The sequence below is a fragment of the Phodopus roborovskii genome, unplaced genomic scaffold (assembly GCF_943737965.1).
Source record: "Phodopus roborovskii unplaced genomic scaffold, PHOROB, whole genome shotgun sequence".
Lineage (NCBI taxonomy): Eukaryota > Metazoa > Chordata > Mammalia > Rodentia > Cricetidae > Phodopus > Phodopus roborovskii.
The window spans coordinates 80,721-96,619 of NW_026125289.1; the positions used below are offsets into that span (position 1 = coordinate 80,721).

General features: G+C 45.5%; 1 protein-coding gene across 1 annotated transcript; it reads left to right on the plus strand.

Annotated features, from left to right (window-relative positions):
* The first annotated feature begins 8,412 nt into the window (after positions 1-8,412).
* On the plus strand, positions 8,413-12,273 carry LOC127234073 (uncharacterized). Its single transcript, XM_051200798.1, has 2 exons — positions 8,413-9,162; positions 12,169-12,273. Exon 1 carries the CDS (start codon positions 8,413-8,415, stop codon positions 9,124-9,126), a length of 714 nt encoding a protein of 237 aa, XP_051056755.1. The 3' UTR covers positions 9,127-9,162; positions 12,169-12,273.
* The last annotated feature ends 3,626 nt before the right edge of the window (positions 12,274-15,899 follow it).

Consider the following 15,899-nt stretch of genomic DNA (forward strand, 5'->3'; position numbering starts at 1 on the left):
AAATAAAAAGGAAACAAATAAAAGCAATTGGAGCAGGGCAACACAGGTGTATAATCAAGCAATCCTTATTAAGGATGTGGTCCAGCCCATAGTCTCAGAACCTATTAATCAGTGTCATCATCCTGTGAGAACCTCCCTGGCTCCTACAGGAAGATCTGCTCCAGCATATAGCCTGTCCATCATAAGAACTGTTTTTCATTTTTGTTTTTGTACTTTTTATAAACTTTAAACTATTTTCATTTTAATTAAAATATAATTACAACATGTTTTCCTGTCCCTTTTCTCCCTACAACCCCTTTCTCCCACGCTCCACCCCTTCACTTGCAAATTCATGGCCTCTTTTTCTTTACAAACACACACACACACACACACACACACACACACACACACACACACACACACACCTTGCGGAGTCAGGCTAGTGTTGCTTGTATGTATATGACTTCAAGGTTGACTTCATGGCACTGGATAACCAATTAGGTGGATTATCCCTGGGAAAGACTAATACTCCCTGTATCAGTTGTCTTTAATTGCCTATAGTCTTTGTCTAGGACCGAGATCTCATTAGATTTCTCCTTTTGACTTTATCAGTGTTGTTATTATTTAGGTCTTCTTTAGGCAGCCTGTTGTTGAGGTTTTGTGGTTGTAGCGTCCCTGTCATTTCTAGGAGACACAGTCTCACAGCTGATTTCCTGATCCTCTGAATCTTAGAATCTTCCTGTCCCCTCTTCTGTGATGTCATCCGAGCCTTAGATGCAGGAGTTGTGTGTTGCAGATGCATCCCTTAGGGCAGGGCACCCCAGGATCAGTTGTCCTCTACATTTTGACCAACTGTGATTTTCTGTGATGGTGTCCATCTACTACCAAGAGAAGTTCTTTGATGAGGAGTGAAAGTAGTATTTATCTGTGGGCACAGGGACAAGTTTTAGAATGCAACCAGAACCTATACTGGTTTAGTCAAATGGAATTAGTAGGTTTTTCTAAGCTCTATGCTCTCACCAGCTCTGGGTAGTTGTCTAGATTTCCAATCATTGAACATGCTTTCCCTCCTGTTGAACAGGCCTTAAGTCCAATTTGATAGGCATTAGTTACCATTAAGCTATAAATGCTACTATTGCATACTTTAGGGTTATCTTGCCACCCTGGTCCTTGTTATGGTTCATCATAGTTGACACAGCTGAAAAGGAGTATTAGTTACTTTCTTTACTTGGCAGATATCATAGAACCTTTTGGTACTATGAAAACTGGACCTTGTGCATGAGCGCACGTGTGTGTGTGTGTGTGTGTGTGTGAGTGGGGGGGGGGGTTGGGACTTTCAGTCAGATCCAGCTAGAAAGGGAACGTCTTTTGCTTGGTGCTGGAGTTTTTGTTAGATATTGTCTATGGCTATGTGGGGAGCATTGTCAGCCTTCATTTAATATATGTATATATCATATGTAATTTCAGGTAATTATAAAACAATTCCTTATGATTTTTCAAACATCCTTAAGTGTTATTTGCCCTTCCTCCCCCATGCTGCACTGCCATCCCTTTTGCTCCCCAATTAAAGGCATCCCCTCTCCCCTGCCATTATCCCCATTTCTCCCTGCCACCTATATCCTGACATTCCTATCCCTAGTCCTTACACAGTGGTCCCTTTTCACTTTCCTGGTTTCTGGGTTATGACCTCACATCTGAGTTTGTCTTGGGATCAGGTGTCTGTTGACTCTGCCCCTCTTCGTTGTCTACTGGATTTAAAATCACCTAGGAGATCCACCTTTAGGCATATTTTTTGACAGCGTTTAAGTGAGGAAGGGCAGAGCTGTGATGTAGCTGGTACCATCCAATGGAAAAAGCCAGCTGAGCAACCATATTTGTCTCTGCTTTCTGATTATGGACACAATGTGAAGAGCGGTTCAAACTGCTTCAGTCATGCCTCCAATCATGATGGACTGTGTCCTCTCAAACCATGAGCCAAAATAAATTCTTCTATTCAGTGCCTTTTGTCAGGTAGCTGGCCATAGTGACAAGGAAAGCAATTAATATGTAACCATTTTATTCTTTGGCCATGCTGGAGGCATAGAGATGAGTCATCATCTCTAACTTTTTCCCTTGAGGCTTTGGGTACCAGAATCAATAGCTGATCTATAAACAATTCCGTGACAAAGGACTGAAGCCCCCTCACCCTCCACCCTCAGCTTTGTGGTGCCTGCTAAGCAAATTGCCCTTGAGAAGAGAAGCTGACTCCTGGAGCAGATCTTGTAAGGGCCTTAAGCCTGGTCCCTTATAGTTATAACAGGGATGAACAGATTCAAGGTTAGGAGGCAAGACCACACCTGACCCAGACTTCTTATTCTAATTCTTCCTCTATTTTAACCTAAAGCTTATGTCTTGTGTGGCTGTGGTAGTAATCACAACACTCAGAAGGCTAAGTCAGGAGGATTGTTATGAGTTTGAAACTAGCCTAACCTACATAGTGAGTTCCAGGCCAGCCTGAAGTACAGAGAGACCCTATTCCCTAAACAACAATAACAACAACAAAACTCCCCATACCTCACTAAAATTCATGTTAATACTCTAAGTCACTGGACTCCTAAGTTTGGATAGGTATGGCCCCCAGACACTCATGTGTTTGAATGCTTGGTGCATAGGTAGTGGCACTATTAGGAGATGTGGCCATGTTGGAGTAGGCGTAGTCTTGTTGGAGGAAGTATGTCACTGTGGATGTGGGCTGTGAGGTCTCATAAGCTCAAGTCTTGCCAGTGTGTTTTAGATTCCTTTTGTTGTCTATCGATCAAGATATAGAACTCTCAGCCCCTTTTCCAGCACCACCACATCTCCCTGTACACTGCCATATCCTGCCATGATGATAATGAACTAAACCTCTGAAACCATAAGCTGCCCCCAATTAAATGTTTTCCTTATAACAGTTGCCATGGTCATGGTATCATTTTACAGCCATAGAAACACTAACTAAGACGGCTCCATTGATTTTTCTTCTCAGTATGGTCAAATTAAATCTCTTTTCTCTGCTTTTCACTATGACTTGTCTCTTTAACTGGTACATTGGGATGGGTGCCACACTCCCCTTGAGCAAATGCCAGAGGCCAGGCTTCTGCCCTAAAGGTGCAGTTACTGAGCCAAGCCCAGGCACCTCTACACTTCCCTGGAAGCCTAGCCCAGGAACCCAGTGGAGGGGAGCAAATACTATAGCGAATGAACCTTTGCCTGGAAGTGGTGAGTTCTCCTTTAACTTGACTCTTGAGAGTACTCCTGCTTTGAAAAAGTCTTTCTACAAGTCTAAATTTATTGACACACCATGATAAAGGTATATTTATCACATTTCCTGAACCAAATTACTTCTGGGTACCTTGGCAATCCCAAACCTTTGTGTCCTTCATGCACTGTCAGGAGCATGCAGATGTGACGATAACCTGAGTATTTGTATTAGGAGCAGGGGTAAGAAGCATAGTGTTAATCATCTTCACCAATTATGGAATGTATCTCATTTCATTACCATTACCATTACAAGGAAGGGCTTCTTTATATCATGACACTGTGACTGTCATTGAAGTGCAACTGTTTCTGAGCTAATACTGAGCTGTTTTTTGTTTTTGTTTTTTTTTTCCCCCTCCTACTCAGTAAGAGCTGCTACTTAGTAGCTGGCAGCTACAGTGAAAATCAACCCTAGCCACGGGGTTTCATAGGCATCTCTATTTACATGACCCCCAGCTTCCATCATAGATTATTTCTAAGCAAATGGCAGATTTTATTTCACTTGTTAACCTAATAATAAGCTAAGTCCTCCTCTTTTTTTTCTCCCTTCCCTTCTTTTTCTTTCTTTCTCCTCCTCCTCTCTTCCTCTTCCTATTTGACCCATCCTGACTCACTCATGTAGCCTAGAACTTATATACCTAAGACTGGCTTAGAAATCTACTGCCTCCACATCCTGAACACTACGATTACAGGCCAGGCACATGCCACCATGCCCAGTGAGTGTGGTGCTGTGGATTAACCCTGGGGCTCTGAGTATGCCATGCAAGCTCTCTGTTAGCTGAACTACACCTCCCCCCCCATCTGCAAACTGTTTTCTTAAAGATATTCCCAAATTAGCTTGAATCACAGACATTTTTGTGGTTCTGGGATTGAATCAGGCCCTTAAACATGCTACAACCAAGTGCTGACCACTGATCTCCATTATTGGTTGGCATAACACACATTTGAAAGGTCTCCATTAATTCATTGGGAAGGACATTTTTATTTTATTTAACAACGAATCTCATCCTAAAGAAGGTTGGACTGGAACTCACTATGTAGTCCAAGCTGGCTTTGAATTCTGTCTCAGGTTGAAAACATTAATATTATAGGTGTAAGCTCTCATTCCTGTTTTATATACTCCCTTATGAAAGCTCCTTAACACAGGGTAGCTTCTGGGGTGTGAGATTTATCTTAAAATTATTAAAAGATAAGGGGTAGAAATATAGTTCCGTGGTAGAGTACTTACCTGACACTGCTTTGCTTCCTAGCATCCCAGCAAAGAAAAACAAATACGCAAAATTACATAGGGTGTGAATATTGTTCATTGGGGTTTGTGGGATGACTCAGTGGGACAAGGTGCCAGTTGTCAATCTCAATGACCTGAGTTCAATCCCTGGGACCCACATGGTAGAAGGAGAGACTGGACTCAACACATGCACACATGCACACTAAACAAAAAAGCAACTAAATGCTATATACTTTTTTTTTTTTTTAAATGCCATTGGTTCTCACTGTCATAGGCAAGACTAGACATAAGTCAAGGACTTTCTGTTATTTTGCTGATCGCTCCATTTCTGTTTGTTTTGTCACTGTGGATTTAATCTCTAGACAATATTGGTATAAATAATAGTATGTTAAGTCATCATAAAAGCATTAAGTATCTTGGCAAATACTTTATCCATCTTGTATCTTGTTATCATAATGAAATGCAAAATATGATATAGTGACATAAATGCTCATGTAGAATTAAAAATAAAAATGCACATGTCAATCCAGGTGTGGTGGTGCACTCTTTTAATCCCAACACTTGGGAGGCAGGGGTAGGTGAATCTCTGTGAGTTCAAGGCCAGCTTGATCTACAAAGTAAGTTCCAGGACAGCCAGAGCCTGCTCAAAAAAACAAAACCAACCAACCAACCAAACAACAAACAAACAAAAAGACCCCAAAATAAACAAATGAAAACAAATAAACAAAAAACCATGTTGTTTCCCAAGTTAACTTTGTCATCCAGTATTTGTTAAGTTTACTGTGTTAACTTCTTAAAGTGATGTCTGGTTGATGCTTAGCATAAGAATACTTGTTCAGTGTGCAAAGTTCTGGGTTCAGTATAGAGCACAGTAAGGAAAAAAAGGGGGGGATGCTGGGTATGGTGGTCCACTTCTATAATACTAGCCATTGTCAGGCTTCAGGCTTGAGGCCAAGCTTTGGCTGCATAAGGAGTTCCAGGTTAATTTGCTACAGACTTAATACTGTCTCAGAAAATGAAAAAACAAGAGAATATGAAGTAGAGATTGCAGATGGAGCTTAGATGGTAGTGTGCTTGTCTAAAATGTAGAAGCCTTGAGTTCTATCCCCCAACAACATATAGCCAGGCAGGATGGTGCATAGTATACTCTCAGCACTCATGAGGTAAAGACTGGAAGATCAACAGTTCAGAGTCATCAGTGGCTACCTGTGACCCTTAGTGTCAAGACACCCAAAGGATTGGAGTGTGATTTATCAGTTAAGAGCACTAGTTGCTCTTACAGAGGACTGCAGTTCATCATGTACAGGCACTCATATGATGGCTTACAAACCTCCACAACTCCCTTTTGGTCTTTTCGGGAACTGTACACACCTGGTACACTGAAATACATGCAGGTAACATATACCCATAAAATAAAAATAAATCTTAAAAAGAAATAAAAAATTAAAAACTAAACACAAAAATATCAATAAAAATCAAGAAGTGCAAGAGTCCTGCATCACAGAATTACCACTCAGCACCTCTCCAGACCAAAAGGACAAAGATCTCTGTTCTTATTTTCACAAGGTTCCTATTGTGTGGAGCCTTCAGGGCTATTTTTGAAGCTTCATTGGTGATAGGAAATGTCATTCTGTAAATATCTTTTTTGTATTGGTTAATGAATAAAGCACTGTTGGCTAATAGGAAAGCAAGATAGGCAGGACTAGGAGAGAAGGAGGTTTCTGGGAGAGGGAGGAGGAGATTCAGCATGTAGGACCAGGAGAGCAGAACTCTGGGCCCTTTCTCAGGTAAGATAAGACCACGTGGAAATCCTTAGATAGATAGAAATGGGTTAATATTTAAGACAGAGCTAGCCAATAAGAAATACTAGTAACAGACCAACAGCTTTATAGCTAATAACGTTGTCTCTGTGTGTTATTTGGGGCTGGCACGGCTGTGGGACCAGGCTGTTAAACCATGTGCATTTGAAGGACTGTTTTACGTACTAATTCCCACTGACTTCAGGGGGAAAATAGTTAATATATGAAGAAAATATATCGTTTAGACAAACTGCCAACTTCATCAACAAAGAGGTAAAGGTCTGAGGTAGTAAACTCAAGTCAACAAGTGTTTACTGGATGTCTGCCTTGCCCAGGTGGTTTGAGGCAGAGGTATCTGAGGCTCCTCTGGCAGTGTTCAAGAGGCTCTGGGTTGAATCCCCAATAACACATGGATACTTCCTACATTTCCTACCTTCAAATTGCCTACTGTTTAGTTAGAAAACAAACAACTATCACCTCCCCCCAACTCTAATCCAGTACTCAAGGGTTACACAGGAAAACTGGACAAAGACACAAGAGTGAAGAAAGGCCCTTGTGTGTTTTGGTTTTTATGTGTGTGTTTAGCCTTAGGAATCTCAAAGATCTGAAAATCCCTGTAGAACTTTTTATCAAGAAGATACACAAATGATGGATTTGCAAATATCAAGAAGTAGATAACCTAAGAGAGTCTTGGGGAAGTCTGGGTTACTGGGGAGACGGCTCAACTAGTATGAGCCTTTATCGGAAAAACTGATTCCCACAAGATGTCCTGTCGTGCCCCCCCCCCTCCTGTGCTCCAAGTGGCCAGACATCACAAATCACAATAGTACCTGTTGTATTAGGTACTCTCCCAGAACAACTGCCACCGTTTTCATCAGAACAGTGGTTAATTACTTGCAAGAAATCTTTTGGCTGTTGATGTTCCTTCACACAAGGAGTGTGTAGGGGGAAATCGATGGGACCTTATCTGAACTTCTAGCTGCTCTCTTCTACACCTCTGAGCCAGTGGTATGTGATCTTGGAGGTGCTATGGTATGTAAAGGGTATACTCCAACTGAAAGGGATACTTCTTTTGTACAGCTGTGGGGAAATCTTCATTCATGCAAAGGTTTATGGCTGCTTTGGGTCACCCACAATCCCATAAGTAACCCCTCACTCAAGTTCTATTTAAGTTCAGTAACCTCACTGGTCCTCCAAGATGGACTTCGGTGCAACTGAACTCTGTAAATGGAGAACTACAAGGAGGGTGTTTACAGTCTTTCCAAGGAAAGAGTTCCACAAACAGCACTCCAGGGGAAACGTCGGAGTAGAAACCGAAGATTATTTTTAGGGTCAATGTCCACAGCAATCTTTAAAACTAAACCACCAACTCATCCCGATAGCGCATACTAAGAGTCTCAGCACCCGGGAAGCTGAGGCAGGAGAACTGAGGCCCAGGCCACCAGAGAGACACTTTAAAAAACAAAAAACTAAACAGAGGGAACCAGAGGAGATTTTTTAGTTGTAGGCCAGCTTGGTCTACACAGCAAGTTCCAGGCCAGCTACGGTTACATAGTGAGATCCTGTCTCAAAAACCAACCAACCAATCAACAAATGCAACACAACAATAACAAAAGTTAAGCTGCCAAAAAGGCCAGTATTCCCTTTCTTTCCCTCCTTCCCCCGTAGGGACCTGATTGGTCAGTCAGGGATATTCCCAGCTGCAGGTGATGGAAGTGCACTCGAGGACCCCAGCATCCGAAGGAATGTGGATGGGTTGGCTCAGGTAGAATGAGATTTAGCAACCTGAATATTCAGCTTTTGTGAACCGCATTTGGCCCTTCGACGTGCCCTGGGGCTTAAGGAGACAGGGTCGCCATCGAAAGGCATTTTCCAAAAAAGGTCCCTGTCTTCTCATCTTATGGTTGTCTATTGATTGCGTGTAGTTCTCAGTATCTTCAGATAGGGAGCTCAGAGGGGCCTGAGATCCAGAAGTGCTCAGAAGGATCCCAGAAAACAGCAGCTTCCGCGAGGGGGCTCTGCAGCACCCCCCTGGGTCCTGCAGCTCCGGGCCTCAGGGTTCTTTGACCAGCCGGGATTTGGGGGACCAGCCTCCTCGCAGCCCGAGTCCTCCTCGTCCGCAGCCAGCAGATGGCTCTCGGGCTCTCTCTACAGCTCTGTCGATCCCTCTCCAGACGCAAGCGCCTGCCGCACCGGAGCGAGGCTGCGAGGAGGGGCGCGGAGCCCGCCGCGGCCGCTGCAGTCAGGGAAGCAGCCACCGCAGCCGAGCGCCGTGTCGGTCCCCGGGCTGTGCCCCCGCGCCGGGCACCGTGCGCCCAGGCCCGGAGGCCGGCCGGGGACCCGTGTGGAGGCCGCTCTCGCGAGGCGGGGAGGAGACGCAGGGGGGACCAGGAGGAGGAGCAGGAGCGGGTGAAGGAGAGGAGGAGGAGCGGGAGAAGGGGAAGGAGGAGAGCAGGGCCGGCCCGCCCCTGCCCAGCCCAGCCCCGCTGGAGGCCGAGACCAACCGGGCCGCCCAACCCTCGCCTTCCGCTTCACCTACGCCCAAGGTGCGGTGCAGAGGCCCGGCTGCGCGGCGCCCGCGCGAGGAGGAGCCTGTGCTGCAGCCGCCTTGCGTTCAGCCCCCGGAGCTGCGAGCCGGCGGCATGTAGCGACGGCCGCAGAGCCAGCTCGGATTTGCAACTCCGGATTTTTTTTTTCCCCCCACTACGGGCGCGCGGCAACCTTGGATCAACGCCTTGCCGCTCCGGCCGACTCTTCTCTTGCAAGCTGGGGTTTAGGGAAGGGCGCGGGGCCGAGAGTCAGTGTGGGACCCGGGATCTCCCCGCGCCCAGTGGGCAACCATGACCGACGAGAGCTCCGATGTCCCCCGGGAGTTGATGGGTAAGCCTGGCGCGGGGGCCGATTGGCCATCTTCCTCTGTGCACACCTCCTCTCCGTCCTCCTTTCCACCGTCGTCCTCCCGCAGAGTCCCCGCACCCTGGCGCTCTAGTGGTTTGGGGAAGGGTCGCCAGGGAGTGACTAGAAGTTTGCTGGCCTGATGGCCGCAGGAGCTGGGTGCAGAGAGGAAGGCGTGGGGGAGGCTTCTGGAGCTCTGGAGGTCTCCAGGAGGGTTTCCCTGACCAGGTGGGTCAGGTTGGCGGAGCATGGAGCTGGAGGGACGTCCCTTCCAGCGGCCAGCCCCGTGGCCCCTAACTCGGAAAAGTCCGGGAAAGCCTAGCAGGATGCTTGGCGACAGCATCGTAGGTCCCCTTAGGCTCGTGCCAGGCACCCTCCAGGAAATTCCCGTCTAGGGCTGCCCCTCTCGCCGACCGCCTTAGGGATGGAGGCGCCGACCCCGGTCTGGCAAGGCGTGGCTTTGGGGATTGAGCTGGAAGCGAGACTGAGGTCTACTTAGGGCCAGGAAATGGAGGGTTAATGATAAAAGCCTCATTTTAATAATGATTTACCTACCCCCCCGCCCAGTCTCTTTGGGAACACATATGTGGTACTCTTGTGCCAGGTGACCGGTTGCTTGAGGCCCTCCTGGTTGGCGGCAGGCGGCGGTGGGGGGGGGGGGGGGGCGTCTCTTTTGGAGCGGAGGGTGGGGAAAGCATTGGCTGAAATTTAAGTCTCAGGGCTTTGCTTTATCAGGAAAGGTTAAATGGCAGATGACAAATGGTCTAGGAGTGCTGGAAACCAGCGTTCACGCTCCTGTAGACGACACATTAAGGTGAACGTGTCAGCCTGGGCACGCTTTGATAGATACTCTGTGACCTGTGTTCCCTGAGGGTATCATACTGTGCATACTCTCATTGCCTTGATATTTCTTGGGTGCAGACTAGGAGGGAAAGTTCTCACCGAGGGTTCACCTCATTTCTGGTATTTTCCCCTCTGCTACCCATTGCATGGTTTATACTTGAGAGGATTTCGTGTCCTCTCACAAAACTGCTCACTCTACAGGTGAAACTTGGCGGGAAGAAGCTGTTCCTGGTTGTGTATGGAACTTTGCTTTTGTTGAATTAAAAACGTCACCACCACAACAAAAAAATCGAGGGAAATAGTCTTGCACACCCCGTATTTTGTTCCAAGCTCTCTCCTCAGTCACCAGAGTCAGTTCTGAGATATCAAGGAGTGACCCATCAAGTTCTGAGTGTTTCCAACATCCTGTCTGAACAGGAAACTAACACTGGAGGCTCCAAAGATGCTTCCAAGGGTGGTAGATATTTAGAAAGTTGTGTAGCATTGTCCTGGAACCTGAAGATCAGGTGACTTAGACTCAAGGGGAAATGTGGATGGTGAAGTAAAAAGATTGCTTTTGTCAGTGCTTTTTAGTCCTTCACTTTGCTTAAAAGTTGAATTTGACCCCTCTTTTGAAAAGGATTTTTGTGTTTTGTGATTTTGGAAGGACAGTGGCTGGCAGGATCCTTCTCTGGCTAAATCATTTGGTGTGTTCTTCGATATGCCTAGGCCTTTACATGGCCCAATTAGGCTATGGTGGGAAAATGCACCTGCTGTTGCTTCTAGTTCCAGGAGCTCACAAGAGTTCTGAGCAGCTCAAAGCGGCAGACTGCAAGGGCCTCACTGCATCCTCTTAAATGCCTCTTGAAGGTGTGTAAGCTATTTATGGTGTATCTTTCTGATTAAGATTTTTTGTTTTGTTTTTTAAAGGGAAGGTTTCTTGTAGGCCAGGGTGGGTGCCAGCTCACCATGTTGTAGCTGAGGGTTGGCTGTAAAAGTTCTCACTCCTCCTGCCTCAGTCTCCTGAATTCTCGTTTACAGATATGAGCCACCTCTTGCCTTTTGCACAACAGTTTTAAATGCAGAAAGTAAAGGGTGTGTTGGGTCAGGTGGGAGGGAGGGATTTACAGTGGTTCAAGCTATTAATCCTAACACCGTGGAGGCAGAAGCAAGTGAATCTCTGTGAGCTTTAGGTCAGCTTGGTCTGCATAGTGAGTTCCAGGCCCAGTCAAGACTACATAGGGTGACCCTGTCTCAAACAAACAAAAAACAGCCGAGAACAAGAATACCTGTCATGGGTCAGAGACACTACGTTTACCTTTTGGATTGTGGCTTCTGTCTGCTTTCATGTGTGTATAGTAAGTGAATTTCAGCGGCCCACTTCCCAGAAGTCTCTTGGTGGGGTGGGGTAGGGGTCATCTGTGTTGCTTTTTGTTCTGACGAGAGATAGTAGCTGGACAGAGAACTCCCAGTGCCCAGGCTCCCCCACATGCATGCTGTCCTGATTCACCTTCTTGCTGTTCCTTGAGCTGTGCTTTCCGATTTTCAGCCTTCTCTTTCCTTCTCTCGCCTTTCTCTACCTGCTCTGTAGTTGTTGCCCAGAACAATATACTGAGATTTCTTAAAACATTTTTTTTTTTCTTTTTGGGCAGTGAGAGGGTCTCTCTCTCTCTCTCTCTCTCTCTCTCTCTCTCTCTCTCTCTCTCTCTCTAATCACACAGGCTTGTGTTGGATTACTAGACTGAAGACATTCTTCTGCTCACCCCCCTTCCCCCTACCCCAGGACTTGGAACTACAGGCAGGGACCATCAAGCCCAAAGAATGTGGGAGTGGGGATTGATCTCAGGTCCTTGGTTATCGTAGGCAAGTGCTCTACCATTAAGCTATACCACAGCCCACTGCTATCAAGACCTTAATATCTAGAACTAGAGAGATGGCTCAGCCATTAAGGGTCCTTGCCTTCCAGAGGACTTGAATTGGGTTCCCAGACTCTGTCTCAAAGCAAAAACCTCTTGAAGGCTCACAACTCTCAGACTGGTTAATCTAGCAGAAAGAAAGGAGAGGACCAACAATAAAAACAGCTAGACCCACTCCTCCAAACACCTGCTCTGCACAAACTCCCCTTTCCTTGCAAAAGAAGGAATATAATGAGACTTTTTCCTCTTTCAGAAAGCGTAAAGGATGTTATTGGCAGAAAGATCAAAATCTCAGTGAAGAAGAAAGTGAAGTTGGAAGTGAAGGGAGACAGAGTGGAAAACAAAGTTCTGGTGAGTGTCTGCCTTCCTTTTCTGGAGACTTTTGTGAGCTGACTGTCTTCTCCCTTCTCCCACCTCCACTGGTTTTCATGCGGCCTTCCTTCTGGTGCTTTATCTTTTCTTCTAAAGTCTGATGGCCAATACCTTGGATTCACTGGACTTTTTCCTTGTTGACATTTGGAACTATCAGAAGGGCTGCTGGTGTGACTTGTTTACACAGCCTTCTGGGAAATTTTAAGAAATTAGTTAGGTGGTGGTGTCTCATGCCTTTGACCCCAGCACTCGGGAGGCAGAGGCAGTCGGATCTCTGAGTTCAAGGCCAGCCTGGTCTACAAGAGTGAGTTCCAGAATTATCGTCTCATTGGTTTAACAAAATGTTCTCAAATGTTACATGCACTAAGTCATCTGAGGGCTAATGACTGGAGAGTGTGGACTGTTGCCTTCCCTGGAGATCTTGGGGTTCTAGACTATAATCACTAGTTTCTAGTGCAATGTCTTCATGCTACCATTGGACTTGATGTTCAATTCCTCTTTAACACAAGTCTTTCGTGGCCACCAGTGGCTGACTAGTACCAAGAAGTGCCAAGTGATTTGTTGTATTTCACCACTTTTCTCAGTTGAGACTATCACAGGTCTAAATTTAAGTGCAGGTGAGAAGCTCTGAGTTGTGGCTTATACCTATAATCCTAGCACTTGGGAAGCTGTGACAGAAGGATTGTCTTGAGTTTGTGGCCATCCTGGGATGTGAGACATCATCTCAAAAGAAAAGAAAAGTCTTACCGGGGAGCCGGCGGCATACTGCTTTCTCCAGACTCTCCATCTTCGCTCCTCCTTACTACTTCCTATTTCCTCCTTGTCTCTTAGTCCCTCCTATCTTCCTTTCCTATTGGCCAACAGTGCTTTATTATTAACCAGTATGAGAAACATATATATACATAATGGCATCTCCCATCAGAAAAGAAGAAAGAGGAGCTGGAGAGATGGCTCAGTGGTCAAGGGCACTTGTTGCTCTGGAAGAACCTGGGTACTTACATGGTAGCTCACAACCTTTTGTAACTACAGTTCCAGGGGATCTAACACCCTCTTCTGGCTTCTGCAAGCACAGGGCATGTACATGGTATACATCACACATTCAGGCATAACACTCCAATGCATAAAATAGAATAGACCTAAAAAAAATTAAAAAAAGAAAATACCTCCCATCCTCAATAAAACCAGTGCAGGTGCAGAGATTTATTTTATTTTGTGTTTTGTGACAGGCTTTCTCTGTGTAGCCCTGGCTGTCCTCTATAGACTAAGCTGGCCTCAAACTCATAAAAATCCACCTACCTCTGCTTCCTGAGTGCTGGGATTAAAGGTTCGCACTGCTGCCACCACTACTCTGTCTTATTTCCTCCCCTCCCTTCCTCCTTCCCTCCCTCCCTCCCTCCCTCTCTCTCTTCCTCCCCTCCCTCCCTCCCTCTCACTCTTTCTCCCTCCCCTCCCTCCCTCTCACTCTTTCTCCCTCCCCTCCCTCCCTCTCTCCTTCCCTCCCTCTCTTCCTCCCTCCTTCCCTTCCTCCCTCCCTTCTTTGCTTTTGAAGTCCCACTACTGTAGCCTGACTGGTTTCTACCTTGTAGCAATGCCCATACCTCAGGCTCTTGAGTCTTTGGATCACAGGGAATGCACTGTCATACCCAGCATGGCAGGATATTTTCTAACATTTTGCCATGGGAAATTGTAAACATGCAAAATTAGAGCAGCATATTCTATCGAATCCTGCGTTTGTCATTTAGCTCTTAATAACTTTTAGTGTTTTGACAATATTGCTAGTTTATCTATCACCCCCTACTACATATTTTTTCCCCTTCAAGTATTTCAGAACAAATCTGAAGCAGATGGTATTGAAAGAGAATATTTCCAATATTCCATTTCTTCAGTGAAATTGGCTGTAAAATTGTAGTGTCTTTCTGATCATGCTTGTCTTAACAATCTTAGATCATAGACTCAGGACATGTGATTGTCTCATGTGGCTATGAGGATTGTGCTGTTGATATGACTTCTGTTTCTCCAATACACAAGTCAGATGGTGGTGGCATCAGGGTGGTAAAGCTCAGGTAACCTTTGACCTGCTCTGAAATGTGCTCCTGTAGACTCAAGACTCAGGTTATTAATAGCAAAAATGATTGATGCACAGCTCTTAGCTTTAAATAGTCAGATCTCTTACATTGTGTTTTCCTTAAGAGTGTTCAACCACTTTTGTATTGCCTTTTGGAAATAGTAGTACAGAGAGAAATGTTGCTGTCATGTGTTCTTTTATATGTTCAGAGTGACTATTTTTGGATTCACTCCCTTCATTTCTTCCTGTGATAGAAATCAAACCCATCTACCATTGGACAACGTAAAGCCCAATGTGTACTTTTGACCCCAGGGCCTTATACATGCTAGACAAATGCTTTACCGTTAAGCTATACCACCCAGTTCCCACATGAAGCTTTATTTCTGTAGTGTATAGCACAAACACCAAGTCCCATTTGCTCTAACAGTCTGAAGAATGACATTTGGTATCATTTGGTGTTTAAGTTCTTCATTATACCAGATAAGCTGTGCCATAGTTCACATTTATTGATAACAACTCAAAGACAGAATTGTGCTCACTATAAATAAAAGTGGTGCCATTTTCAAATGTCTGTGACCATGGCGGAGGCTGTGTACAGATCAGTGGCAGAGCGCTTGGCTTGCATGTGCAGGCCCTGTGTGCAATCCCTAGCGTTGCTGAAAGAGGTGAAGGTAAGGGATGCCAGTGGCTCGTGTAAGAGTTGTTGGCTCACCTCTGAGTTCATGAGAGTGAGATCAACTTACAGATGGACTTGAATGTAATCATTTATGTCCCTCAATCTGTAATCATTGTGATTTCTAGACCCTTGGCCTGAACTTATGACTGTTATTTAATTAAGGTTTGGCTTTAAGTTTGAGCGAGAAGATCCAGGAAGTAACTGGTTTTTGGAGTTTTCAACACAGCAAAAATTGAGCTAATTATTAATCTACCCAAACAAGTTATTAGTGAGTGTAATTCTCATATATACTCTTTGAGTGTGTGTGGTGTGTGCATGTGAGTGTGTGGGTGTCTCCATGAGGAAATGGAGAGGAAGACATTGGATGCACCCCTTTACTGCTCTCTGTCTGGTCCTTTGTGACAGTGTCTCTCACTAAACTGAAGCTCCATTTCTACTAGGTGGATTGGCTAGCTATTTCCCAGGATTCTCTTGTCGTTGCCTTCCATCATTGAGGTTACAGACATGCCTGGCTTTTTATGTGAATGTTGGGGATTTAAACTTAAGTCTTAATGTTTACAAAGCAAGTACTTTTATCCACTGAGCCTTCTCCCCAGCCTCATGTACTTCTTTTCCTCCCTCCCTCCTTCCCTCTCTCCCTCCTTCCCTCCCTCCTTCCCTACCTCCTTCGCTCCCTCCCTCCTTCCCTTCCTCCCTCTTTCTATCTTCCTTCCTTCCTTCCTTCCTTCCTTCCTTCCTTCCTTCCTTCCTTCCTTCCTTCCTTCCAGGTCTCTATAGCCCAGTCTGTCTTTAATGTCTTTAACTCTCAGAAATCCTCCTGGCTCAGCCTTCTGAGCACTGAGATCAGGGGTATGAGCTACCATAGCTGCCT

Bases quoted from the DNA above. Each gene is read 5' to 3' on its own strand.
- LOC127234073 (XM_051200798.1), top strand. From the start codon at position 8,413: ATGGCTCTCGGGCTCTCTCTACAGCTCTGTCGATCCCTCTCCAGACGC.